Below are 27933 nucleotides of genomic sequence, written 5' to 3' on the forward strand. Positions count from 1 at the left end.
TACTGTGTGAAGTAGCAGGGCTTGGCCTCATGTGTTTCGGAGGAGAACACGTGTTTGTGTATGCTCCCACGGATTATCGATGGAGACTGCAGCGATAAGCACCATCTCTATGAGACTCTTAGTTCTAAATTTGGAGAAACTGGGAGAAAAGCATTATGCTTTCCACATTAAAAAAGGAGAAACAGATCTGCAACAGCACACTGCTGTGTGTAATAAAGGTGCGCTTCAGTTATACCCAAGTGACCGACCACAGGCCCGTTACTCAGAGTGAATGTGCAGGCGATTTTTGCAAAGCGTCAGCAGTTTCTGAGAGCGGGGAATAGCGGACAGCTGCCGCGTGGAGTGCGTCGGCCGGACCTCCCGCTCTGGGGACTCCCAGAGTCTCCGCGCCTGATGGCTGTCTGGGGGAAGTGTTCTAGGGGAACTCAGGAAATCCAGCTCCGCTAATTTCTCGCCCGCTGTTTGTCCAGCGGCCATTATCAGCCTGGAAGTGCAGCGGCTGAGGAAGCTGAGACGGCTGTTTGGCGTTCGGAGCGGAAAGCGGCCGTAAAACCGGCCGCCGGCGAGCGCGCCTGTGGCAGTTATTGGAGCGCTGTCGCGCTCGCTGGGTTGCCAAACAATAGCCCAGGCCCAAAAGGTTCCCAAGGTGTTATGTTATTCTTTGGCACCCTAGAAACGTGTACGTCTCCACTCCATAAACCTTTCTTTTCCGTTTGGCTGTGTTGGAGAGGTGGGGTGGGGTGGGGAGTGTGGTGCATGAGGTGGGGGTACGTGTGGTTTAACGACGGAGGAAGGCCCATCCCTGATGCAGTGCTGGTGTGTGCTTTGCAGACCTGGAGGCGCGCGAGAGGGAGGCCGAGGCTCAGAGCGCCGAGGAGGTCAAAATCACACGCACGCTAGAGGAGGAGGTGAGCGGCGGCCCACAATGCCCACAACAACATCCCCCTGTGCCTTTTCAAAGAGCCAGGAGGGTTTTTTGTGTCACCTAAAGAACCCTATTTGCACCCAGTAGAAAAACATCAGCTGAGAAGAGGGGTGCGGTTGCGTCTTGTCTAAATGTTTGCATTCCACCCTCGGTGTCATCAGAAATCCTGTCATTGGGCTGTGGCGTGTGAGTTATGATGTTTTGGTGGCGGAGTAAATATCACAGAAACAGACGCTGTATGATATTGTGGAAAGGCCTGTAATTTTAGCATTTGAGCATTGAAGTCATTTGAGCGTTAAGTACATGGTGCACTGCTGGGGTATGACGCCTACTTTCAAAACGAATGCTTGCTTTGACCAGTAGATGGCAGTGTGTCCAGTTGTGCAGTAGAGTGTTGTCACAAACACTCAGACTCACTCGCTCATTTGGAAGTAAGTGACCATCATAGAGGCCATGTCAGCCTGATCGTTGGCCCTATAGAACAGTCCCTTCCCCCTCTTCGCTTCAGGTGTGTGAAGATAATGTTGATAATGTTGATAACGATGTGCTGCGTCGTGTGGTTGTTTACGGTGGCTCTCTGTTCTGCCTCTCGCCCGCAGATTGCTCGGCTCCGGGAGGAGGGCTCACGGCAGCTGCAGGAGGAACAGAGGCTGATAAAGGAGCAGATCCAGAAGGAGAGAGAGGGAGGAGGGCATGGAGGAGGCGCAGCACCAGGTACTGCACAGGGCCTGCCCTCACCTGCCCTCACAGCTCCAAGCACCATGCGCAACTGGTCCATACAGCACCGCACAATTGCAGGGCAGTTGCCCTCCTCAGAAAACTCTTCTCTATGCGTCTCCTACACACAAATGGTTTATAACTAGTCCACACTACTCCAGGTGTTATACATTATTAGACAAGTTGGATTATTGCTGGTTGTTGCTAAAAGCAATTAACGGTCAATAGATTTGACCGTTGGTGATTACTGATTCACTTCAGTTCTACCCACACGTGCATGGATGCATGCCATTTATTCCATTATTTTATTCGTTATTTTGTATATGTGTAGTTTTTTTCTGATTATCAGCATCATCCCAGAGATATGACATTTGAAGAGTGCTTTTGAGGCAGCTGTGGGAGCAGGTGGCAGCAACTTGCATTAAAGCACATGGACCACGTTCATGTGTTTTTGAATCATATCGCAAGCGGCCGTTTTTGGCCACCAGCGCAGTCCTGGTGTGAACCGGCTGCGTGCGCATTTGAACTCTGCTCCGTCTGACTCCTCCGTGCTTCATGTCTCCGTGTCTGATGTTTTCATAACCGGGGAGAAAAGGACACCGCCTAGAATGTAAATGCAGCCCGTCGGCCAGGCGGCCACTCAGGTTTCTGCTCTGTAAGCAAACAAGAGGAGGAACGGTGATGGCGGGGGGAAGTGGCGTGAGGACAGGCTCTTGTTCCTGAACCCCCTCTGCGGCCGCGCCGAGGCGGGCGGGGACAGCCCGGGCTCACACGCAAGCGGGCCTCAGTGGCCCGACGTGCTTCCAGAGTCGCTGCTTGGCTCAGCACTTTGGGGGTCCGAGCCAGAAGCCGTCGGTTGTTCTGGAGCAGTCCTGTGTGACTGACAGCACTCTGTAAATATGCGCCAGAGTCCCCAGGCCACGGTGCAAGACGACCTCGTTCCTGCCCCTCCGTGGGACTGTATGTCCTGCTCTTGACAGCCCGGTCCTCCCCCCCACCCCATCACAGGTCATATTATTTATGGTGCTCATTTTGAATTTATGGGAAAAAAAAAAAAAAAAAACTGAGTCTCTCTTTTTCTCTGTCCCTCACAGGCACTGAGCGGCGGACGCGGTCCGACAGCAGCGTGACCCCCAAATTAAAAGTAAGCCGTTAAAATATTGCTTTCAGATTGTGTGTGTCTGTGGGTCCTTGGATAACGTCAGACTGGTGTCCCAGGGAGATGCGGGACTGTCAGGAGTGAGACAAAACTCTGGAGGAATCCCCCAGACATTTCACATTTGTGAGAGGTTTATAATAAAAAAAAGACAGTGGTGACCAAAGATGTTTATCCCAACATGTTCAACCCCAAGTTAGTATGCATTCAGTTCCTTTTTAATACATCCTGCTTAGCCTATCACCCAGAAAGCTGTAACTACATCGAAACTTAATCATGTATTTCATTTGGAAAGCATTCAATCCCCATCTATTAAAGGACACTGGGGATATTAGCTAATGTGTTTATGTATTTAATCTTGTTAAACTGTGTGATACACATCAGGAATAGTCCATCCCATAACAGATCATTTCAAGTTTATGTGTTCAACTAGGAAAATAAACACTTGGGTCAAGTTTTGAGTCTTATTATTATGTTACACGCAAGCCTGAGTGAGTATTTTGAAGCCTAGCTGTAGACGCAGCAGTATCTTGGCTGAAAGACTTGAAAAAAATTAACTGGCCACCACTGAGCCACCAATTATATCTAACAGCATATTAAACTGTTGGAGATTAACAGCTATACATTTCTCTTTTCCCTCCCCCTCATAGTCAACTTGCAGTACATATCTCCTGAAAGAGGTTTACCTTCTGTCTGCCTGCATCCAGTCAGGTTCCCTGTTTTGACTACATCAGCATTTACAACTTCTCCCTGTCCAGTCAGTTCAAGAGAATAGAATTATTACTTTCTTTATTGCCTACCTGAACGCTCCCCCACCCACCATCAATTTTCCTTCTTTCAAAATTACACTCCGTCAAGATTTAATAAAATGTTCCTTACATTTCAGAAAGAGGAGATGGGGGGGGGGGGGGGGTCATTTTAGCAGTTCTTCCAGACAGCAGAAAGCTGGCAGGCTTTCAGCACATCAGTCCCGGGGAAGGGGCTCCTTCGTTCTAATCAGTAATATCTCCAAAGCAAAACAAATTTCCCACCAAAATGAATTGTTTTCAGAAGCAGTTGTCAAAATAAAGCTGTCATAATTCCTGACATTCTGGCTGTAAACATAGCGGCGGAGCCAGTGCTGTTTATGTGGGGGGCCTGATGTTCATTCTCATTGCCACCTGATGGATCGTGGGGTTCATAGACTTCTTAACCTGAGCTGGACCCAAATCATAAATAAATGATGGTTCGTGAGTGGCTGAGTTGTGTTGTGTTTTTTTCATCTTTAATTTCTCGGCCTACTTAGGTTTTCATTGCGTGCGCACAGGCAGGTACTTCAGTTTTGACATACTTGCTCTGGGGAGCAAGCGGAACGGAAAGGAATGATTTTGCAAAAATATTTTCTTAGAGGAATTTCGGTGGTGGAAACAAAAGCGCATAAAAACGCCGCCAGGAAGGGCGCCGTTGTGTGCCCTGCAATTGTCAAGCGGTCGTAAACATTTGTTTATTTTGGGGGGGTTACAGTGACCAAAGCTGAACTTGATCAGTAATATCCACATTTAGACCAGAAAGACGGGACGCGGGCCTCTGGAGGTTGATGTCTGGTTATATTGCATTATTTTTTTGTGTGTGTGAGCGTGTGTTTATTTTTGTTCTGAAAACCTTTCTATTATTTGCGGTTAGAGAGTTTGGGTTCAGTCTCAAATGGACTGTAGCTGTTGGGCAATGCCAGAGAATGCTAATTCTGAGCCCCTAAAACCCATTTCAAGTTGTTTAGACTATAAGTAACATATACTCGAGCAGTTTGCGGCACCAGACCAAATTCTGGGTATCACCCAAGCACTGTTCTGCCTTGTCAAAAGATTAATGGGGTACAAAGTTATTGTGGAGGAGAAATGAACAGCTTGGGGAGGAGGAAAGTGCATTTTTAAAATAATTGTTCAAATAGAAATAGTAGAGACAGGCAATTCCCAGAAACTGTTTTCTCTGACAGTGAACAGAGATCTGGGCCTGGGCTTGTCATTGCTGTTCCCCATTTATAATACTGTCCAAGACTGTTAGGGAGACAAGGTCTTGACCATGCTCTGCTACGCGCTTAATGAAATCGTTTCAGCGCAGCAGTTGATCTAAGTAACCTGTGTATTTTTACTAAAATGTTCACTCCAGCTTTTCAAATAGTGCGTGCAAGTTTTGGTTGGAGGGGGTCACACTACTTCTCACTTTAATACAGAGCTTCACCTCATCAAGAATGGATTGGGCTGGAAAATGGTGGTTGTGTCCCTAATGGGGAAGAGCCCCAGACAATTGCACAGGCTGACAGGAGTTCTGAGTGTTTCACTGTGATTTCTGTTTTGTGTTCGCTCATTTCACAATCATTAGCCGGAAGGTGCTTTGGAGCTTAACCGAGGCAGCTCTCTTAACAGAGGAATGCCTGTCACTTGCTTCATGTATCATTGGCAATGTCTGAAGAACAGTGGGGACACAAGGCATTCCAGAACTAAAAGCCAACAATGTTTTTAATCAGCTTTTTAATGCTTGGTCATGTTATGATTCAAGGTTGTAACGAGGTGGTATCCAATGGTGATGTCCTCCCCCTTTATTTTGCACGCTTATAAATGTGAAGTGCTGAATGTGTTATTCCGCCTCTTTCTTTGTGTGTCATTATGTACACTGAATGTAGAGAATGAACCCCAAGTGAAGATTGCTCAGGGTCTGAAACTGCCTTCTAAAATCTTGTTTTCAGACCTTTCAGACAATTATCTCACCCGTTTAAATCGGCATAGAGCACAGCACGCACTTTGCTTAGAAACAGATTTTCCTGTAGGGCATGGTAGATGGAAAATGACTAACACATTTAGATATTGGTGACCCTTGCAATTCAGTTGCTTCACTACAATGTTACCTCCAAGGCTAGTTATAAACTTTATTATCTTTCAGTCCATTAAAGGGTGACTATAACAAATCTGAACCGCAAGTGTATTCCCCTACCTCATGGTTTAGCATGGGTACGTAATGCTAAACGAGGAATTGCTTTCTCTGCATAGAAATCTCCTTGTCCTTACATGTCAGTGTCACAGACTGACATCAGCATGTGTGACTTCCCGTCATGCATCACCCATGATTGGATACTTGATTTTCAACTCTGCAACAAATTACATGTTTGGAGTTTATCAATGCAGTGATGTAATTAAACAATGGTTTTGTGGTCAGATGATACAGACTTAAATGTTTGTAAGGACAAGACTTTAAGGTTGTTGTTATTTTTGTAGGAAACACTAAAACGGCCCAGCCCTCTCTACTATGCAGATAAGTCATTTTGGGGATGGCATACCTGCAATCCAAATTTTCACAGAGAATAAACATTAAAGCAGTGGTTTCTGGGCTTTTTATAAGGGTCATAGATAATGAAGTTGGCTGTTGAACCACATGACGATTTTTAAAACTAAACTAAGAGGTTTTCGCTTAGAATGCCAGTTACTGTAAAGGTAAGAAACCACATGCATTTTTAAAAGGCAGATGTCCAGGGAAGCAAGCCTTTAACTCATCTCTGGTCTCTGTTATTGAGAATATTTGGTTGTCAGGCACTATGTAGGGGATGAGTCAGTGTGTTGTTATTGGTCTGGACCCCTGTGTTCCTTTTCTGCCTCACACCCTCTGACACGGAAAGCTAAATATAAATTGAGTCAAGGTCTCCAAGGTGGTGGTGGGTGCGCTCCAAACTAGCCTCTAGCAGTGCTCTCTGGACCAACACTGGTCCCATTCTGTGTTAATCTATGCATGTCATCAGAGAAACCCTGCTGCCAGTATGCTTTTTGTACAGCTGCAGTCCAATTAACTCCTTGCTCTTTGTCCTGTTTTTTCATTACAAATATGTTTTTAGCAGATCCTGGTTACCCAGAACACCTTACATCTCCTTGATGATCCAAGATTAAGCTGCAGTAGTATTGCAACAGTATCCAGCGCAGGATTCAAACCCCTGACCCTTCAGCACTGGTGCAATTACCTCACATTAGTGTCGTCTGTCTGACTTTTTTTCATCTCCTTCTGTCCACCAGCTGAAGTGGAAGAGCTCAAAAGAGGATGACACGAATGGTGGCTACTCCCAAGACCTACTGTTCGGCCTTCTACAAAAGGTGGGTCCCGTATGAGGCAGCAATCAACTCCCCAGGCACACCGCTAAATCTCAGTGCCAATCTCAAAGGGTGATAACAGGGCTTAAGCAGTCACATGAATATCAGTAATACTTTTTCGTGGCATATACATTCTTTAGAAGATGAAACCTTCGTGCAGCAGGAAAGGGGTCGGTTGAGCGTCTAATGGCAGGTTGGTAGAGCTGTGAGAAATAAAAGCAGGACAGAGAACGGGTGTGAGGAACCTGCGTTTATTTCCAGCTTCACATGCAGCCTGCCAGGAGTCCAGCACCGCACGGAGGCCTGCATGACGTCAGCGAGCGGGAATGTTTTATTCCCCCCCCTCCCTCGCGCGGGCGCCATTAAGTTTTGTTGCAGAGAAACTGCTGAGGGCGAAACGCTGCCCTCCTAATGCGGGGCACGCCATTGTTAGTGCCCCTGTTAATCGGTGGGTTTAGAAGCGCCTGGGGAGTCGCTAGGAAATGTGCTCTTCTCATGCAATGCTGTACCACCTCAGACCCAGGCCAGTCGGGAGGCGAATTAGCAGACAAACGGTCTGGCAGGAATGTGGGCGGGGCCAGTCCAGGACTTACTGGTGTCCAAAACGGCACGGTTTCAACCCCCCCCACCTTCCCCAGCCACATTATCAGCTGGGGTTATCTTCACCAACATGGGAAGTTGGGTCAAAAGATTGTCGGAAAACAAGCCTTGTTTTCTCTGAGACAGAAAGGGTAAAAACGAAACGACCAAACCAGGAGGTTTTAAAGGAGTGGAAAAGCAGGCGCTGGGTGAGGGAACGGGAGCAACAGGTAACACTGCAAGAGGACTAACTGCCGCCAACCGTGGGAAAGGCTCTGAGCGTACTTTGGCCTATCACGCGCGGTAAAAAAAAAACAGTACAGATATTTGGAAACGTGCAGCGGAGGTCTGCGGAGACTCCCTTTGTCGCTATTGGCAAGATTTGGAGTCCTGGGTGTACGTTTGCATTCCAGGCCTGTCCTTTTCCCAGAGACTGTGCGAGGGAGAGAGAGGTTTCCTGGAGTCTTGCTTTGCTTGTATTCTCACAAGGGTGCAGAAATTGAGCTTGTCTTCTTTTGGACGCACGCAACAGCTTAATGAGTCTCTACCTATTACAGGTGACATTAACCAGCCATCGCCCGTGCGCAGCAAGGAAGCCATTGTTTCGCCTAACGGTTTTATTCTTGCCTGACCTGAATCAATAGCCCCGCTGCAATTATCTGTGCAGCTGAGAGGGATCATCTTTTACAGCGGAGACTCAGTCCAAGTTACATTTCGAATGTCAACATCCCCCTCTCAAGGTCAAAGGTCACAGGTCGACTTGGGGCAGAACGTTCCCTCCCTGCCTCTCTGTTCCAAGTTTCTGCTGGCAGGGGTTGGGAGAAAGGTCGCAGCTAATTTCGGCAGATATGTTTTTTTTATTGCATTCTCACATTCACGGAACAGAATGAACTGAAGAAGTCCAGTTGTCCATTGGAATAGAGTGCACGTAGCTCTTCGGTTATAAAGTAGCCCAAACTTGGCACAAACTGGTCATTTCTCTGAAATGTTAAGTAGCTTCCTGGACCCCATTCAGTTCCTGACACTGCCTTGTTCATTGTTGGGGAAAAAAAATGATAATTGGCAATGCCTGTGAAATGTGTCAGAGGCATTTTATGGGCATAGGAGCCCATCTCTGACCCTGTGGTTACACTCCACCATCTAATGGAGCTCATGTCAGACTGATTAAAACTTATAGCAAAGCCCTGCCTCAAACCATACTAAGCGTCTTGTAGACTTTCCATGATATCTCATATAATGAACAAAATTCATAAAAGGAAACCTCATATCCATTATCCATTGTCCTACATAAAATTGTTCTGGAAAACTCCAGCATACACTTCAGATGAGATACTTTATGGGAGATACTTCTTAGGAGTAATTCTGTTAATTTATTTTCGTTAAGCTTCAGACAACATACAACATACATTAAGCATATGGTGTTGTAGCAAGGTTGTATGCAGAAACTCCGTCCCTCGTTAAGCCTCATGACCAAGCAGGCCATCCCTTCGAGTTGTAGATGATATTTATGAAATGTATTTTAAATCCTCCCAGCAGATTTATAAGAAATTTGAGTAATCTGTCCCTGTCCACCGCAGATGCTGATCATTTTGCTTTCTTACCAAACAAGAAATTTAATATTAAACTGCATTAAGTATGTTTTAATTTAATCTAATTTAATCTAAGTATTTAATTTGATTTGTGCATGATGCGTTTTCATTACAATAAGATGACTAACTCTCCTTTGCTGGCTTTCAGTATGGTGACGTGTTGAATGTTCTGGTGTCGAGGAAGAAGAAAGGAAGTGCAGTGGCAGAATTTGCAACAGTCAAAGGCGCGGTAAGCCGTACATATACACTGCAATGGGTTTGTCTTCATTTGGATGGGCTTCATTGTTTCAAATATACAATTCATTCCTCATCCGAACATCTCTTTAAAACATAGCTTTGTTTCTGCACCCATACTGACTGTTCATATTGTCGACGCTGTCTTCAGCTGCGGGTAACTCTCGGTTATTGGAAATCAGAGGAGCACTTTCTTAATGGGAGCCAGTGCCTGTTTGGCAAAGAGGCCTCATTGTTCTGATATGTCTAAAGGTCTGATCTCTTTTGTCGTTGTGTACTATTTGTTGTGGCTTCGGCTTTGCTGTGTGGTAACCCCTGAGAGAACATGCCTGCCCTCCTCAGGGACCAGGCTTGGGGAGTGTGGTTACCGTCTGGAGCTCTGAGGGTCTCCAAACAGCTTGGCGGGTGGAGGCTAGTGAAAGTTCAGTGCACAATGTGATCTTGTGTTTGTTCCTCTCAATCCCCACTTAACATGATTGGCACCTTTTGTCTTTGAATAATACGTTTTTATTTATGGATTATTTTTTCCCCCAGGAATTGGCGTATAAAAATGAAATGGGCTTGATAGAAAACCCCCTGAAAATTTCATGGCTTGAAGGACAGCCTGAGGCCCCGGCGCCGGTATTGCACAGTCATGGAACGGACAGGCCATTCCGACAAGTCCAGGTAACGTGACCAGTATTTCTGCCCAGACTGCCAACGTTCTCCCAGACTGTCATTTTTTTTTCCCCTTAAGAGACTGCTACATTGCACAAGACTATAAATTAATATTCCACAGACTTCCAAACCAAATAACATATTGTAAGCTACTAGCCCCTAAGAAATATTTGAACTTGTAGGGTTTTATTTCCGAGTCTGTGTGCAAATATTGTCCCATCCCTCGCCCTCTTCTCATCTGGGCCTGGACAAAGTGTTTGGTTAAACGGGCTTAGATTTGTTTGCCTTGGAAAGGGCCCCTGTTCACCCACTACTCGCCGGAGTCCAAGCCTGCTTTTCACAAAGGGCTTCATGCAGTTTTACCTCCCAGCAGACACACACACTCTTTGCCATGCAGCGCAGGCATTCCGGAATCTACTGCGGTGTGATCCAACCTGGGAATTCTTACTAAAGGATCTCGTGCCGAAAAGAGGAAACCTACATGTGGGATTGTTTCAGGAGTATGGGAGGAATGCTTGCTTAAACGAAGAGTGGTGGGAGGTGGTTTTGGGGGGGGGGGGGGGGGGGGGGGTAATGGGTAAGAGGATGGCTTGCACAATCGCCGCTTTTTAAATGGCTTCACGTGGTTCTCAACACGTTAAAGGCCTCCCATCCTGCTACGGCAGCGGAGAGGAAGCATTGTGGGTACTAAGGTGCCGGGGCAGCAGGAGAGCCCAAAGGGAACAGGCAGAATCTCTACGTGCCACCATCACTACCCCCCCCCTACTATAGTCCCCTGTCTCTCTTCTCCTGGGCCTGATGTGATACGTTGAGGTTCAGCTGTGAAATGGCCCAGAACAATTATTCGAATCTCTTGTCAGAAACAGCACTTTGGGTCACTGTTTTAGCGTTGGGATTTGTTATTGTAATTACATTATATTTTATGTTATTATTATGGTAGATGACATTGTCCGATGGATTAGGAACGCTGGGCGCACCATCTGTTTTTGAGTATATTGTGGAAGAAAAAGAACACATCATTATAACAAGATCATTTTCACATTAGTGCTCTGTGAGAAAGGCTCTCTCTGAGCAGGCCCGCGTGACTCAATGGGGTCCAGCGATATTAGTAATGGTGTCTCACACCTGGCCTTGGGGGTCGTTCAGGGGAAACCCAGGGGGTCCCGGTGGCCCTGTGGGATTCCGAAACAGAGCTCCCTCTTCCGAGCACCAGCTGCGATTGTCGAGTGGGATAAAGGCGCGCTTTTTACCTCACCAGTCTGTTCTCAGTGCTAAAGTTACACAGTACAACTGGAGCTGAGGGAGAAGAGTTACCTCAGTTTCTTCCCTTTCTTTTTTAATGAGGAGATCTAGTTCCAGAGGCAGGGGAGCTTACGCAGCTGTAGCTGGGCCTTGAGTTACACTGTAACAGACCTGATTTACCACCCTGCTTACAGGTCTGTTTGAGGATTGCTTACTGTAACAGGTGATCCGTACCGCTGGGTGTCTTGTAGCATGGATATCAAGACCATTCCTGATCAGTCCGTCTGATTTTTAATTAGCATTGTGGAGACGTGCTATGTAGGTTTAATTTTACAATGACTGAGAATACAGCTCACTGTGTCTCTTAGGATCTGGAGATGGAAACTGAAAAAGGATAGAGGGTTTGTATATGGTTGGAATTTGTTTTTACTGCAGTAAATTGTTGTTTCCACTTTGTGCCATAATAAATTTTAATATTTGAGAAGCTGGTTTGGGTTATGGATTTTCATACTTTTTTCTGTTCCAAGATTATACAGTCTTTTGATGATTGTGAATACAGTTCCATTACTTCCCACAATCAAAGGTAGAACAGTATTACTTTGATTACATGGTTATGAAAGTGGCTTGCTTAATTGTATTGATAAATCTCTGGCCCATACTGAAGAATATCAATGAATGTTGCCCATGTCAACAAACATTGCAGTGTGATTTGCAGCCAAGTGCTCTTTCCCCCAAATAAATCTGGACTCAGCTGCCCTGGATGTATGTTCTAAACAAGGAGCAAGGCCAGTGAAACAGAATAACATAGAAAGTCCTCAGAAGAAGTAAAACAAATTATATTAATGATAGTCTGAGTGCAATAATGAAAAATAGTGTGAAATTTGATTCAAGTGACTACATCAGGCTTTTGTTATAGTTTTTATTTTGAGCCCTTCGCATTCGAAGGCTTTACGATCTACGAAGGCCAGGCAATAGCAAAAAAAAAAAAAAACTAAACAAAAAAACTCAACTCCTAAACCTCTACCTCCCAGAATTGTGGAATTCTAGTCCCCAGCTGTGGCCTCCTGGGTGATTTCTGTCCCAGTCACACCTGCAGCCCAACCCCTTCAGAACACTGGTACACCATAAATCACTTTGTCCCCGATGTCAGATTTAATGCCCCATATTTTAGCACATTGCATTTTGAGAGAATTTCTTACAAGACTGATTTGGTGCAAGCACTAAATCAGTACTGCTGAAGCACTACACTTATAACTTAGTCAGAATAGCCCTGGCCTAAGCCTAACAGGAACTGGCGTATCTTCCATTTTGAGACCTCATCCTGTTTTTGTTTCTAGCTTTCACCATTGGGTGCAAGCTCACCAAAGTAAACGAACAGAGCCTTGTGAGGATAGAATCATGCTGTTCACAGCTGTAACAGTGCTCTCTTTCTGGGAAGAGATATGGCTTGGCCAAGATTGCGACTTTTTGTAAAGACCATTAAAGGATGAAAGAAACGTTGTGATGGGGGAAGTTAAGGGACATCTGTCAGTGGTGGCAATCATTATCATTTAATTTAGCTCAGACTTACTTGGACACAAAAGAGAAAACGAAGCTGAGGGCAAATGTTGTGGTAAGGATTTGATGTGTGGGAATGGTGTGTGATCCCAGCAGGCTTTTTGGACGGAACAGTTTAGATACATGGTGGGAGAGGGGTGAATGGGTGACCCACTGTGGGGTGCATGTGTTTCAATAGCAGACTCTGTCTTTTTACTTTTTAGCAAATGAGGACAGAACTAAGAATGGTAGTGCCCCACAGGCACAATGTGTGCAGAGTTTTAAACAATAAATAGCTTTTCCCCCCTTTTTCTCCCAATTTGGAATTCCTGATTATGTCATTAGAATGCCATTTGTTGCTGCAGCCACTGCAAACCCTCTAGGAGAGCACAGACACACATGTGCTCTCCTCTGAAATGTGTGATGTCAGCTTCTTTTCACACCTCCATCTACAATTAGAGTTATCGCGGACAGAGATCTGAGAGGTCTGAGAGTTGGAGGAAGGCACTTCATGTGCAGCTTTAAACAGGCAGACTGTGGGGACCCCATTGATCATAGTCTGTAACAAGATGGCCACATTCTGGCCCCCTTACTCACCCCTGTCGAAATCAGTTTGTTTTCACTCTGAGCTTCCGGTCATTGTCGGCTGATAACACAGCTTGGATCAAACCCAGGCCACAGAGCTCAGCTTGCTTTCAAAGTGAACGCCTTGACCACTGAGGTACAAAGGAGCCAACCACTCAGATTTAAGGTAAACCCATAACATAAAATTTTTCCTTTTTTCCCCATTTTCTCCCCAATTTGGAATGGCCAATTCCCTGAATTCTGGAATGTCCAATTTGTTATCATTCGGTCCCATTGCACAACCCCCACTGTCAATCCGGGAGAGTGTGGACAAGCACGTGCCCTCCTCCGAGACATGCGATGTCAGCCGCTGCTTCTTTTCGCACTGCAGTCCACAAGCTAAGCTAGCACACAGATGAGTTGGAGGAAGACATTTCATATGCAGCTTTGGCACGTGGACCACAGGCGCCCGATCGACTAGCAGGGGTCGCTGTTGCTAATGGGACCAAAGCCCCTGCCAACGTACCCACGCTTATCCCCAGCGGAAGGAAGCCAATGTGTTCCGCCTGTGAGCTCCCAGTCGCTGTCGGCTGGTGACGTGGTCGGGTTGGAACCGGGCCATAGCATTCAGTCTACACTCAGAACGAGTGCTTTTACCAACTGAGCCACATGGGATGAACTCATTTTGATCATTGTCTATAAGGGCTGTAGCTACAGCATGTTTTTAATAACTGGTAATGTGCAAGTTGTCTTATTTTGCCTCTCCTCATGTAATTGCAGGGAAAAAAATTTGAATTCTGCTAAACTAAGTCATAGGGGGCTAGTAGCTGTTAAATGCATTTTGACACTGTCCAGTATTTGATAAACAATATTAGCCTGGGAAATTGGCATCAGCAAAGTAAATCCTGGCTGAAACATGTTGAATATTTCCAGTAGCATTAGACTGTATTGTCAGAGGCAATCACAATAGGAATGACTCAGTTGTCAAAACAGTATTTCAAAAAGTAATTTTTGGTAAAGAAAACAAACTTAGAAATATGCATGTATATGTATCTCTTTGTATTTCCCAGTATTCTGTTGTATGATCGTGAGCTGGAATTTTGGGGAAAGTGGTACCAGATGTGCCGGCGCACGTCGCAGTTTAAAATGTCTGGCCAGTCGCACAGCGCCAAGATAATTTGTCTTCCAATTACAGTCCCTTTGTTCTTCACGTCGGCCGTGTGTTTCGGTGTTTGTTAAGCAAAACTTTACACTCCTAATGCTCTCGGGAGAGTACCGCCATTCTGCTGATGATGATATGTAGTGGTCCAAGGACAGGTCAAGCCTGTCTGTCTGACTGCCGTAGGAAACCAGGTGTGTGCATTTCCAGAGCTTAGGTTCCTTACATCCTGTGACTTCTGTGGTTGTGACTGGGTGTATGGTGGAGATCTCCTGTGGGTCTGTGCTGCTGATGGCTGAATGGTAACTGTGGACACTATGAATTGAGAGTGTGCAAGAGGGCCAGGAAAGACCCAGTGTGGCCAAGATCAGACAGTGTTAGGAGGCAAACCGCTAGAGTTCTCTCACAACAATGCAAGACAAAGGAGGCAATAACCATGATGCTAAGGCCCTTGTGAACATTTGTATTGCTGACCAGGCTAATGTTCACGGCCAACCAAATGAAGTCTTGCTTCCAGATATCCATATTACAATATGAAATTTTCTCCATATGCTTGTTTGGATGTACACCTCAGTGTTAAAGAGCAATAATATGATAGAAACATAAATATTTGAAATATGAAGTTGAACGGGTAGCAGTGTAGCATAGTGGTAAGGGCTTGTAACCAAAAGTTTGCAGGTTCGGTTCCCCACTGGGGCACTGCTACTGTACTCTTGGGCAAGGTACTTAACCCACAATTGCCTCAGTAAATGTCCAGCTGTATGAATGGATAACATGTAAAAATTGAAACCTATATAAGTTGCTCTGGATAAGAGCGTCTAAGCGTCTTCTAAATGACAATAGTGTAATGTAATGTAACCTGCATTGTTACCGGGTTTGCCGATTGTCGCACAGAGACAAAGGAGAAACTGACAGGAAACTGAAATGCACTGGTATCCTGCTGCCAGCCTGGTCCTCCCTGAAGCTGATTTACACCTTTTTTCTGCTTAAAATCCTGTTCTCCCTGTCTTATGTCATACAGCTTTCAGCTGCTCCAAATTTACACATAGGCTATCAGGTATCGGGCAGACAGTATACAGTGTCTGCAAATGAGAGCCCATCTATTTTCATGTCATGGTTGTGAGGGTGGCAATGTAATATTATACAATGGATATCAATGTACTGGGACAGAGAAATGCTGCAATCTGTGGAAAAGCTCATGATTCCAAACAAATGTATGTGAGTGTGAGTTTGATGGCGAGTGTAATATTGGATATGATATTTCCCAGGCGATTAGGGACATAGATGTACTCTACACTCACACGCAGCCAGCAGTGTGGTTTAGGCCGACCAGCTATGTAATTCAGACAGATGTTTGCTCTCGGATGGTGCAGTTTCTGGAAGATGGTTAGTTGACGGTGACAGTGACAGATGCTCTGCTAGAGTGTGAGCGAGACATTGTAGTACTGTCTGCCTGAAGCCATTTCCTCCTGAATGTCAGGCCTGGAAAAAAAACACATTGGATCAAAATGGAAAAATGGGCTGTGGCATATGTCTTCATTTGAAGGAGAATCTGATTGCATTGCCCTTCAACGCTTCAAGCCTTTATATTTTTATGTTGTTATTTCTGTTTGCTTTCAGCCATCTCTACCGGGTAGACATTCTTGATCTTTGATCCCTGCATTTCCATTATCTTGAAAATAATACATACAATAACGTATACATTTCCTCTCAGTGGAAATGCGGTGAATACCTTCCTTATTTATCATTCTTTGCAATACAGCTGCAGTGTGACTCATTGTTTGCATTGGTTTGAGAGTCAGATACAGAGGAGCTGCTGAGAAGGAATTGTTGGAAGGTGGTGGTTTGTCATTTATTTAGGGATTAGTTTTAAAATTTTGATGAATAATCCTAGAAACAACCAGAGATGGGTATGGGGTTTTTGTTCATTTTGAACATTCCGTGAATTCAAGAATTGGACTTTACCTCCAATTAACATATGTTCATGGGAAATTCTTTACACTTGGTCTAACCACACCCTCTGTCATTCAGACCCTCCAGTAACTCCACTTTATTATGGAGGTGTGCACAACTAAGCATTTCTGTATTCATATCAACTTTCAGTTCATTATCAGTAATACAAGTTGGTTAAGAAATTCCTCAGCTTACTTTCCTAAGGTAATCCAAGCAATGTTTGGACGGTTTGCCTTCACATTTGTCAGGATCAGATTTACAGTACTTTTAATTGCTGTCTTTTTTTAATTAATGAGGTGTACTATATGACAGACATGTGGCCATTGCCTTTGATGGCACCTTATGGTTGTAATAAAGCAAAACAAATGTGTCCATTTATCATAATGTCTTAGCAGTACTGCACAAGCCAGCTGAAATGTTGATTTGGGCAGGTCCACCTCAGACCTACTGAAAATGGAATTTGGGATTTTTCTCCCTTGCATATCTGTGAACATAGAGAGGAATGTGGTCAGGACAGGATTGAAATATTGCCCAGGCAATAGCCCTGATGTGCTACATTTTTGGTACAGTAAAGATGACCCTTTCATCTTCTCCGTTTAATGACATTTGAAATATAATAGCACTTACAGTATTTCCTGTATTCATTGTTCATTGTTCATTGTTCATTCATTGTTATTCATTGAAGACCAGCGTCTTCCGCCTTTTGCATTGATGCTGGGGAATGAGAAAGAGCCTTGATATTGAACATGAGCCTGTTCATGCAGCTGACTTTTCATCTTTGGTTCTTCTTCTCGAACATGTGCAGGGCCAGCGGACGGCCGCACTACATGTGTATCATATGCTGCTGCACGCGAGTGTTTATCAGAGAGGGGCTTAAAGATTACAGCCGTGAAAGCCGTCATGAGGAAGACAAACGGACACTCCTGAGCCCCGTGACATGTACTGAGTTTCCTCCATCTAAATGTTGTTGTAAAACTGGCGTTAAAAGCTCTTATTGCTTCCTCTGTAAACGGGCTTCATGGGAATGTGTCAAACACAGTTACACACTGTATTCCAGTGAGAGTAGATATAATGATGCTAACGTCTGCACTGAATATTGTTTTTAATAACACACGTGCAGATGATGTACTCCACCACAGTACATGGTACACACAAAGAAAAGAACAGCCATCAAACCATTCCTCATTCCTGGGGGCACAATTGTACAGAACTTGCTTTCTTAAACAAATCATAGTCGTAGGTTATTGCTTTGATTATGGACCACTTAATATGAACTGGCCACCATAGCCAAAGGATTTGGTTTTTAAGAAGAGTATTTTTAAAACAAGCAGTTACTCATTGTCCACCTGTTCATCCACATGGATCTGAATCTCTGAAAGCGGATGGCTGTGTTTTAATAAATAGGATGTATAATCACTGGCACAAACTCCGACTGAAGCAGTGCTCGGAGCCGCTCTGAGCAAGCGGGATGAATGTGGTTGGGGAGGCCGTCGGGGCTCGCTTGGAGGCCTGACAGCACGTAACTGGAGCCCGAAGCACATGGCCCTACATCCCCCCCGCCCCCCGCCCCCCTGCAATGGCCCCCTGTCGTGCCGCGCGGCAGGCTTTCCTGGCAGGTGGGTCGGCAGGCCCGGCGCTCGGCGGGCAGCAGGCGTGTTTGTTCAGCAGGTAGCGTTTAAAGCCTCATCAGGCGCCCGCTCGTAATGAATGGCCCCCGCTCCCCAGCCCCACGGGCCCTGGGCACATGTGGAAGTATCGCCTTACCCCGGCTGTTTTGCCTCTCGCGGAGCTGGAGTCTGCGGTGAGCGGCGAGATTTACAGCTAAGCAAACAGCACCGGCGTTTGAGCCCAGGCCCGCGGGCTGCTTTGGGCCGAAGCCCGCTCCGGCTCTGTTATTGAAAGCAGAGCGGCCCGTTTTTTTTCGCTGTGCGATTGCATAAGGGCGAGGGGGTTACCTTCGTACGTGACCGAGGAGGGGGCAGCTCTGCTGGGATTTGCGCGGGCCGAAAAATTGGCCCTGTGACCACGCAGGATGGCAGTGACCTAAGATGTCAGCAGGAATGTTTCAGATACCGGCAGGGCTAATAGATTGGCTCTCTGAGAATAATTTGCTAACGTGTATTTTTTCCCTCTTAGCACTGTTCTTGAGTTTCACAAAATGTGTTAAAGATGTGTAAAGGTGCTGAGGTCTATAAGTAGAGTTTGACACGATTGTGGTCCTCTGGTGGCCTTCACTGCTAAATGTATAGCAGAAGGAGTAGGCTAGTATGGAAAATGGTGAGGGTACTGAAGGGTGGGGGTGGTAGGCAGGGGTCCGGGGGAATAACCCACTGAGTAACCCACCGGAATTCATGTTGTTGGTGAATGCTGACTCAGCATGCTTTATTTGTATGTGGGAGACTCACTATTCAGGAATCCCCCCGGTGCTGGCTGAGCATTTTTGAGTCACCATGGGTTAAAAATGTGTGTGGATCCTCACTAGTCTCAAGCTAGTCATTGTTCCATTTTACAAAATACATTCCCATCGCTGTAATCACTGTATGTGGGTGCTTATATATTGTACTTATCGTAAATGTGGGCATTTCATACTTGTGGACAGGGCTACATACTAGCCCTGCTCCTTACCACTACATGTGGTGTAACTAAAAGGTTGCTGGATTGATTCTCTTCCTGGGGCCCTGTTGTACCCTTGTGCGAGGTACTTAACCCACAATTGCCCCGGTAAATATTCAGCTGTATGAATGGATAAAATTGTAACCTACACAGTATATGCTCTGGACAGGAGGATCTGCAAATGACAATAATGTAATGTAATGTGGTAAGTGTGCTTGACTGATTCCAGCATTTCCAAGTCTGGACAACATTTGGACTCACTGTCTTACTGTTAAATCAAATAGGTGAAAATTTCAGCTTCTTTTCTCATTCCTTTCAGTGACAGGGAATGCAGAACAAAGTGTTACAAATGAATTTCCTTGTCATTCATTTTGCCTTTATTTAGCTTTTATGGCAAAAAAAGGAAATTGTTTTGAGTCAGCCTTATGTCTTGGATGAATATATTTATTCAACCCCTGCCAAAGCTTAGTAGTGATCTGGAAGCTGAACATTGAAATTCTCCCTCTGTACTGGTTCCACATAGCCTGTGTGTCTAGCTGTCTGCAGCTGATTAGTGTGAAAATGGTTAAGATTTGAGTAAAAGTCCATATTCCTCTGGCATTAAGCCTACGTGTTACATCACTTTAATCTTTGGTGTTAAAACTGGTTAATGATTTAGCATCTTTTCTGTTGCATTCATCTCCTGCTTTTTAAACAAGGGGAAGAGATTATTTTCAATGAGCATTTTCAGTCAGTGTTGACTTTCAAAACATTTATTGACACATGATATATAAAACCCTTAACCATGTCTATAAATACTCTGTCTCTGTAAGTGAGAATAAGGAAGAAAGGAACATTAAATTTTTAGTAAAACTTAGCCCAAGTCTGGAACTATCTGTTATAAGACACAATACACTGTGAAGCTCACAAACATTTATACAATAACAGTATTGAAATGATAGGCTCCCTTTCTCATCTTATTGGTCCAAATTCCATCCAGAAAGAACTCTTGTCAGGATAACATTGAGTGCCTGGATATTCTTATGGCTGCCCCTGTGTAAATAATCTTCCATTGTTACAAATGTAAAAAGAGAGTTAGCTTGATGGGGGAATTTGTTACTGTCTCTGTGCCCAGTGCTGACAGGAAGTATAAACAGATTTGGCAGATTACCAACAAAATGGACTCTCTCAGTGCAGGCCATGAGTCAATTGACCTGTTATGTAACGTTGTCCCAATATATCAGAAGTCCTCCAGTGAAATGTATCCATTATGAGTTACCGACTGGGTCACGCAGCAAAGGATGAGTGTCTGTCCATCTTTTTGTCAATCCAGCAATGGCTTTTGTCAGTTTATTAAGAGAACAGAGCTAATTGAATGTCCTATAGTTCATACTCTGTTGAGGAAAGACGATCACTTGTGGCTGTTCTTATATGAATGTTTCTCCGTCTTTTCTGTCATGAAATTGAAAGGACTCACCATCCCTGTTAAATGAGGAAATGGGAAGTGCTGCCGTTTTCATTGGTGGAGCTTCTCCATCACTTGCAGAACGTCGTCTAGGATGGATGGGCCTAGGTCCAGGTTGAGTGTGAAAGCGCAGTCGTCATCGTCCTCCTCGGCCGGGGGCTCCTCTGAGGCGGTCTGCATCGACTCCGTGTCTCGGCCGGAACAGAAGCTGTGCCGCCCTGTGCTGCTGCTCCCTTCCCCGGGGGGCGGCTCGTCCCCGTCCTCGCTGTCCAGCAGGGGCAGTGAGCTGCACTTCTTCCGCCTCTCGCTGGAAAGAGCCGCCCTGTCCCAGGCAGGGCTCGCTGGGGGGTCCGTCTCGTCGAGGTTGAGGCGGGGGGGCTTGGGGGGCAGCGAGCAGGCCAGGAAGAGGTTCTGCTCGCTCTGCGAGCTCTGGAGGAACAGGCTGTGACCTCTCTTCAGGAAGGACAGGTCCCCAAAGCTGTCGCGGTGGGCGTGCGTGCCGATGTGGGACAGGTGGCGGAAGTCGCCCAGCGGCAGGCTGATCATGTTGACGGACAGGACCCGCCCCTTTTGCTGCTTCCTTGGCCACTGTGCCGATCCCGACTTCCTGTAAAGGGAGGTCTTAAGTGGCATCCTGGGAGACTCAGATGATGCTGTGCTGGGGTCACCACTGGGGGCAAGAGCTGGAGGACGATGGTGGCTCAGAAACCAAGTTCCATCCTCCCTGGGATGACACTGCTTAGAAAAAGGAAGCAAACCAAAAACTTGAGCAACTGTAGGATCTTTATTCACTTACTTTTATTCCAAAATTTATGGGAGGGAAAGTGATGTCCATCACCATTGATGATGTTTGATTTTTCATAGTTTAAGGGAATTGTATTTGTTGCTGCTCCTCTCCAGCTCCAGATGCAAACCCTGGCTGTGGATAAGGACAGCAATGGAAAAGCAGCCATTGTTTAATGAATGCACCTGTTCCCTTCAGCTGCAAGCTAATGGCATTAGTCACCATTTGGACAAGGGGAGGTATTTTGACATGTGTTCCAAAGCCATGCGAAAAAACTCCAGAGCTGTTTCATTTGGGAAGTGCTAACTTTTGAAGTATTATGTGCTTTGCACACACACACACACACACACACACACACACACACACACACACACACACACACTGATGCAATTGTGGACTCAAATGGACTAAAATACTGAGCCTGCTATGTTTTCCATCTTGGTTTTCTACATTGATGTTGCATCACTTCATCCATTAGCAACCAGACTAAGAAGTGGAATGGGTCTTAATGCAACCCATTCCCAGTAAGCTCCATAATTACATGTCACTTAAAAGTATGAAGAAATACATTTTGTACAAACGTAAATAGAAATAGAAATATTTTGGCGTTTAAATTATGAAAAATTTGAAAAGTTCTGATTTTTTGTGGAAACTGTCATTTCCTAGAACTTGATGTTCTACTGTAATTTACCTTAAATTGTGTGATATACATACATGCCATTGAATGTATTGCGCCATTTCAGTGTACTCTTTCCCTGCTTGTATTGCAGACTTTGGACCATTCTGAATACTCTGATATTTTGGCATATTGGCATCTGTGCTCTATGAATTGTAACATTGACTGGTTATCCATGTTTTCCTAGCTAGTGTTATCTAGCAGATAAGTAATCACAGGAAAAAGGCATTATTTTCCCCACGTTTTTGTTTGTGGTTTTGGTTGAGCATTAAAATTGGATTTGGGCCCAGGATGTGTGTGAAAACCATTGTGCTGTAAGTGTGCATGAAAAAGCAATAGGCTTTTTATTTAACCTTTAAACAGCCCCCCTGTTTTTTTTTAACTTTATTTTACTAGCCTTATCACTACTTCCATTCAATTCCATGAAGCAGATGAGCTCAGAGTGTTGCAACTCAGGCTTGTTCTGACTGGTGCTGCCACATTTCTCAATGACTGAAGGCTGGAATAAAAATTGTATGTGGCTGAGTTTTTGTTTTTGGTTCTGGGAAGTGATTACTTATTGCTCAGAAGTAACTTGGGAATTCCTTAGAAAAACATTACAATTTGGGTCTCAGTCCGTAGCCTCATCTGTCAATTATTTTGAAAAATAACTGTGTGTCGTAGGTAGCCATTTTTGGAAATTTCCTCATTGCTACCTGAAACCATGACGTTATGGCAGTAGTAGATGGTGGCGTAGGTGTCATAACTGTGTAAAACAGTAGGAATTTTCTCCTTGACTCTAATATGACATAAAACAACTTCATAAAGCGACTGTAAAAGCTCCAAGTGTGTGTGGTTACACTTGTAAAGAGCACACCTATTATAATCAGTTTATAGATAAATGAATGTGGATTAAGCATTGCATTGTTGATCAGTGTTCTGGAACAATACTAAATAAGTTCCATCATGTCAAATCCACAGCTGCTCTGGTTGTTTAGCGATATCACATGACACTTGTGGTTGTAGTAATTGTAGTGAGTAACACAGAACCTAGTTCATTACTGAAGCCATTTCAAGTGGACAATCACTGTTGTTTTCTAAAAATATACACTTTATATCGCCTTTTAACAAGTTTGCCTACATTAGATCTGTATTCGTGACTTGAAACACTCACTTGTAAAAATTTGTAATGCGCTACAGAAATCTTGTTTCGTTGGGCTGTAAAGGTTTTATCGGCTCTTGTAGCAGCAGGAGAGGAGAGTGTGTGGAAGCAGCAGCATTCCTTTCCAAACATGTAAGTCCTACTTGGGAGGAATGTTACACTTACTTCAGCCAAAAGAAGAATGCTTCACAACCACTGCAGAAAGTAGAACTTTAAACCCGTGCGGTAAAGAATTTGCTTTGCTGCTCCCAACAAGGTACACTGATTCCTAACATTGTGAGATCTACAATATTTTGTCAAGGCAATCACTAGACTCCTGGGCTACCAGCCTGACATAAAGAGCTCTACTTTTCAACCTCAGGTGTGTGCAGGCATAGAAAAGCATTGATGACCTACATTCAGAAAGTTTCCTCGTTCTGTATTCACAGTGAAAGAAATCCACAATGTAAGCTTACCTGTGTGAATCTGTATCACTCGTCCTTCTCCCACACCCACAGGTGAGTCTGTCAGAAAGCCAGGACCAGGCTGATACCTGCAGACACCGAGAGCATTTCTCCTGACGTGATGGGGCTTGTTCAGCTGCAGGGTGGAAAGCAAAACAGCCAGGTTTGAATTGGCGACCGTGCCTCTGCCTGAGAAACGCTGATCGCACAGCGAACTCGAGTCGTCGCTCTACTGGAGAGGCATTAGAGCTCACCTGAGTCTCAGGGCATTGGTCTAAAGTGGCGGAGCCTTTTCCCTCCTGGTCAAAGTCCTTTTTTGCCTTTGCCCTGATCCGCCTCTGTATCCTCTCAGCGCCTGAGTCAGCAGACGTGCGTTCCACCCAGTGTTCAAAGTGTCCTCGTCCACGTCAGTCCCACGTACTGCAATAGTCCCGTCTTATGTAGACACGATGGCTGACTAGTGCAGGTAGCCGAAGAGCAAGCTGATGAGCAGGTGAAGTGTTTTTTTTTTTTTTTTTTCCTCTCACTGAACCTGATAGAGTAGAGTGGGATGGAGAGGTGATTGCATGGTGCTGTCATACACACCCCCACCAAGTCTGATGAGAAGAATTTTGTCTTTGTCTCCAGAGTGGAGTGTGCAGGTCACCTGTCACCTGGCCGTTCGTTTTTGCTGTGATTTATTGTCCTGTTAGAGGGGGACGCTGGAATCGCACAGTGCGTTCCTTGTTGGGAAAAGTGCCAGGCGTTACTAAGCGCGAGGGGGGGGGCGGGGGGCGCGTGCAATAGGGTTAACCGATTCCTAATCTCCATGTCATTGTCTGTCTGCTGCAGACTTCCTGTGCTCTGTGTGCTCGGCTAAACTCACAGGCTGTGAGTATTCCCACTGAATGGAGGGACTAAAGACACGGCGTTGCGAACGGAAAAAGCAGAGGAGCATGCACAAACACGCGCTTCACGGTCACCTGGGTTGCACAACTCAGCTGGCGCGCCGTGATTCATGTTCACACAGCACCCACACATTCTCAGGTCGCGGCGCTCACTGGTGCCTTTCCCCGTGTTTTGTTTAATTAATTCCCCTTATTAATCAGTGAGGAGTATGTTATTGAAAAATCTAGATTTCATATTTGGCTTTGTTCTTTTGAAGCTCTACAGAGTTTTTCACCCCCAAGTTTTTCACACCGTCCTGTGCTTTTTTGGCGTTTGTATGTTTAAAAGTGTCAGTCTGGAGTGAAACGGAGAGAGTAAATCTCAGGAGCCAGTTGGTCATTCAAACACAAAACGGTAAAAAGAAAGGACTGTGATTTACAAGATGAGTATATTAAAAAATGATTTGTGGGACTTCTGAATCATCAAAGGTGTAGTTTATATTGCAAGGTTTATCTAAACAACCAGTTATATTTAGAAATAAATTACCTGGCTAATTTATGATCTCCAGAAAATTCCTGTTGAACTTGCAGTGTTCCTTATGTTAGAACATATAATTTGAACATATAGTTACACATTCATCATATTTTTATGTTACAGATTACCACATACCAGGGTAAATTTGATATTCCACTGGCAAATTAGTTAAGTAGTATCCATGCATGGCTTTACTGTTTGAAAATGTTCATTTTTATCTTTTAGTATCAAATTGATATTCCAGTGTGATGCTCAATTTATTCCATCCTGTCTAGGATTTAGGTCATTTTGTCTGTGTGAATGTTATGTGTGTCTCTGATAGTTCCAGCTGTGAACAGCATATTCAGATGTACGAATAGATAGTTACCCAACTGAAAACAGTGTTCTTACTCATCAAAGTGTTGAAACACCACAGACTTGTATTACAACAGGAAGATATTCACACCTGCTTCTTTGGCGTGATTTCACGCGTGGCTCAGACAGGAATGACTTGCAGCGTGCCGGTAAGGATATGCAGATTAGCAGCGGGACTTTCACGAGCTGAACTGTTGTGCACAGCTCTTTCGCAGCGTTGGCCCAAGTCGGCGGCGTTCACGTGTGGGGCCAAGTCCTCCAGCAGGACTTATCAAGCCCTCCGCATCCCCAAGCCAAAACCAGAACCTCAAGCTTCCAGAACATCCCAAACTGACAGGAACCCGCTGAAGACTTCCAGATGTGGACGCTTCAGAGGGGTGCGGGGGGGGGGGGGGGGGGTGATAACTCCCTGCGATCCTCCCTGCGCTGCCACCCCTAGCGCCCGATCCGCGGAGGGCCTGCCGCCCCCTTTTGCGTGCGTGCTCCCCGCGAGGCCGGGCCTGTCTGTCTGCCAGGCCGCAAACCTGCGTGACGGTCTCCATCCTCCCCCCACCTCCCGTGTCTAAATAAACCACAGGGCTCACCCCAGAGTGCTGTTTGTTTGCGGAGCTTAGATGTTATCTCCAGCCAGCGACGCTCGCTATAGAGAGCGAAGTTAAAATAGCCTGTGCTGCATCGCTGTGCCTCACTCTGTAATTTTTTTTTTTTTTATTTGTAACATAGCATTACCAGTTACATTGTGCTCTTAACAACAACAACCAAACGCCCGGCTTTGAACTTAAAAGGCCTGTAATTGGTCCTTCTGTTTTTCTTCCCCGATTCCAAATATTTCTCAAGGTCTCCAAGGTTAAACTTCTGAGGGCACCAGGAGCCAATTGATTTATCCTTATGATTGCTTTTCCATTGGAGTCTTTTCAAATGAATCCAAAAAACAAAGACAGCCCCTCCCCGTTCTCCTCAATCTCTGCCGGTCTGCTCTCACAGATGTAATTACTCACGCAAATGAAATAACTGCCTTATCATAACATTTACTTAAGATTGGAACTGAGGTTCTCAGCAACTCTCAGTACAAATTTGACCCCCCCCTTTGTTGAGTGAGCAATTAGAAGCCACATTTTCATGCTATTAGACAATCAAACAGTGAAATGGTTTCTTCTGGTGTCTTTGGTGATAACCTTGTCCTGATCCTGTTGTTTCACCAGTTACCACAGCACAGTTTCTGTTTTCATTGGTATGCCATCTAGGCTCCAGGATTGATTGCTTTGGCCCTAGCTCCTGTGCGAAGGATGTGTTTTTTGAATAGGTTCTGCACCCTTTCTCAGGCCATTCCTGGTTATGCGGTTTGGTTAGGTATGCACTCTCCAGAAACGTAGGATGCAGCAGTTTTTGTTGTTGCTGCATTCATGAAAGTGTTTCCAGATACGGTTTTAACTGGCTTTTGAAAAGCAAATTTGAGGTTTGTGTTTAGAATGATCCATGCTCTTGTTTGTTGTGCTGTGTGCTCGGCTCTTATGGCCTGCTTCGAAAGGAATTTGACTTTTGGTATGTGTAGAGTCATGGGTGAGTATTCGCAATGGCTTCCTGTTTAGTGGTAGGTCTGGCATCAGTTGATAAGTGCGTTTCTCAAGAATGTAAGCAAGAATTGAGCTGTAATTCCATTTTTCAGGAAAAACCATCTTTCATCACCCTCTGACCAAACTTGAGAGGTCCACTGTTCTTGCTTTGTAAAAACACTCTCGGATGCCATTAAAGTGACTGATGATGAAAAATGGGCGCTTGGTGTCGAGGTGGTGCTCAAATACCCATGTCAAACCACAGGCAAGCCTCCTTCATAATAAGGCTTTGCTTCTTGACTGACAGCACAATAGAGCTTATGTACAGTATAATAGCAACTACAGTAAACATGACCGGGAGCCTGTGGAAGGTGCTATGATAGCACACCTTGATGGCGTCAGTGGTCCCCGGGGTTTCCTTGAACCAGAACCCCAGTTCTTTGGAAACAGAGGCCCTCGGTCCTCTGCAGAAGTACGGTCAGAATCATGGGAAAGAGCCAGTGTCCTGCACTCCTCCAGCGGGCAGCTGAGACCATACAGAGGCTCTCTGTCATCATTTAATCAGATGACTCCAGCACACTTTGAATCTAAACCTTAGAACACATTTCACACACCTGTATGCATTTTGGACTTTTGCTGGAGCCGGTCACTTGATGCAAGTTCAAGTCCAGCATGGCTCCCAATTCCATTTTGCAGCATATCCTAACTAGGAAATGGTAATAACCTAGGCTCTTAGCCCTGTTTTTAAAATACTTTACAAAAGAAGCAGACAAATGTACAAATTGCAAACGGCCACAATGATAAACGATTTACAGACTGTCTTCAGCAGTGGTTTTGAAACCACAGTGTCTCACAGTATGAGTCAGTCACTTGCCCTGTGGCACAGTTCCATCCACAGTTCCAGAAATTCACCTGTCTGAGAGGAATTCTCGTAGACTGTTAGCGGTGGGAAAAATGTGTGAGAGCTGCAAAGGCTTATATTGCATAAATAGGGCCTGCATTTTTTTCTGTTTATACCAGTAATGACCGGAAGAACATACCGCTTAACTCATTCATTTTGGTTTCATTTTACTCAACCGATAAAACACCAGATTACACCGATGT

General features: G+C 45.1%; 2 protein-coding genes across 4 annotated transcripts in view; one reads left to right on the forward strand and one right to left on the reverse strand.

The window, feature by feature from the left end:
• dnajc17 (DnaJ (Hsp40) homolog, subfamily C, member 17) overlaps positions 1-27933 on the forward strand; it is a 50574-nt gene that overhangs the window by 12120 nt on the left and 10521 nt on the right. The window contains exons 5-10 of the mRNA XM_036541522.1: positions 832-908; positions 1525-1639; positions 2737-2786; positions 6833-6910; positions 9224-9304; positions 9844-9975. Of these exons, the coding sequence (XP_036397415.1) occupies positions 832-908; positions 1525-1639; positions 2737-2786; positions 6833-6910; positions 9224-9304; positions 9844-9975 (533 nt within the window). The remainder of the gene's footprint in view (positions 1-831; positions 909-1524; positions 1640-2736; positions 2787-6832; positions 6911-9223; positions 9305-9843; positions 9976-27933) is intronic.
• LOC118786466 (cdc42 effector protein 3) lies at positions 19846-24000 on the reverse strand. Of its 3 annotated transcripts, none has more exons than XM_036541525.1 (3): positions 23776-24000; positions 23534-23657; positions 19846-21212 (listed from the first exon to the last, which is right to left on the reverse strand). In XM_036541525.1, the coding sequence occupies exon 3, from the start codon at positions 21108-21110 to the stop codon at positions 20529-20531; it is 582 nt and encodes a 193-aa protein (XP_036397418.1). In that variant the 5' UTR covers positions 21111-21212; positions 23534-23657; positions 23776-24000; the 3' UTR covers positions 19846-20528. The 3 variants fall into 3 exon arrangements, with proteins under 3 accessions (XP_036397418.1, XP_036397416.1, XP_036397417.1); XM_036541523.1 differs by having other exon boundaries at positions 19846-21215; XM_036541524.1 differs by lacking the exon at positions 23776-24000 and having other exon boundaries at positions 19846-21215; positions 23534-23661.

This window comes from Megalops cyprinoides, chromosome 12 (genome assembly GCF_013368585.1).
Source record: "Megalops cyprinoides isolate fMegCyp1 chromosome 12, fMegCyp1.pri, whole genome shotgun sequence".
NCBI lineage: Eukaryota > Metazoa > Chordata > Actinopteri > Elopiformes > Megalopidae > Megalops > Megalops cyprinoides.

Bases quoted from the DNA above. Each gene is read 5' to 3' on its own strand.
- LOC118786466 (XM_036541525.1), bottom strand. From the start codon at position 21,110: ATGCCACTTAAGACCTCCCTTTACAGGAAGTCGGGATCGGCACAGTGG.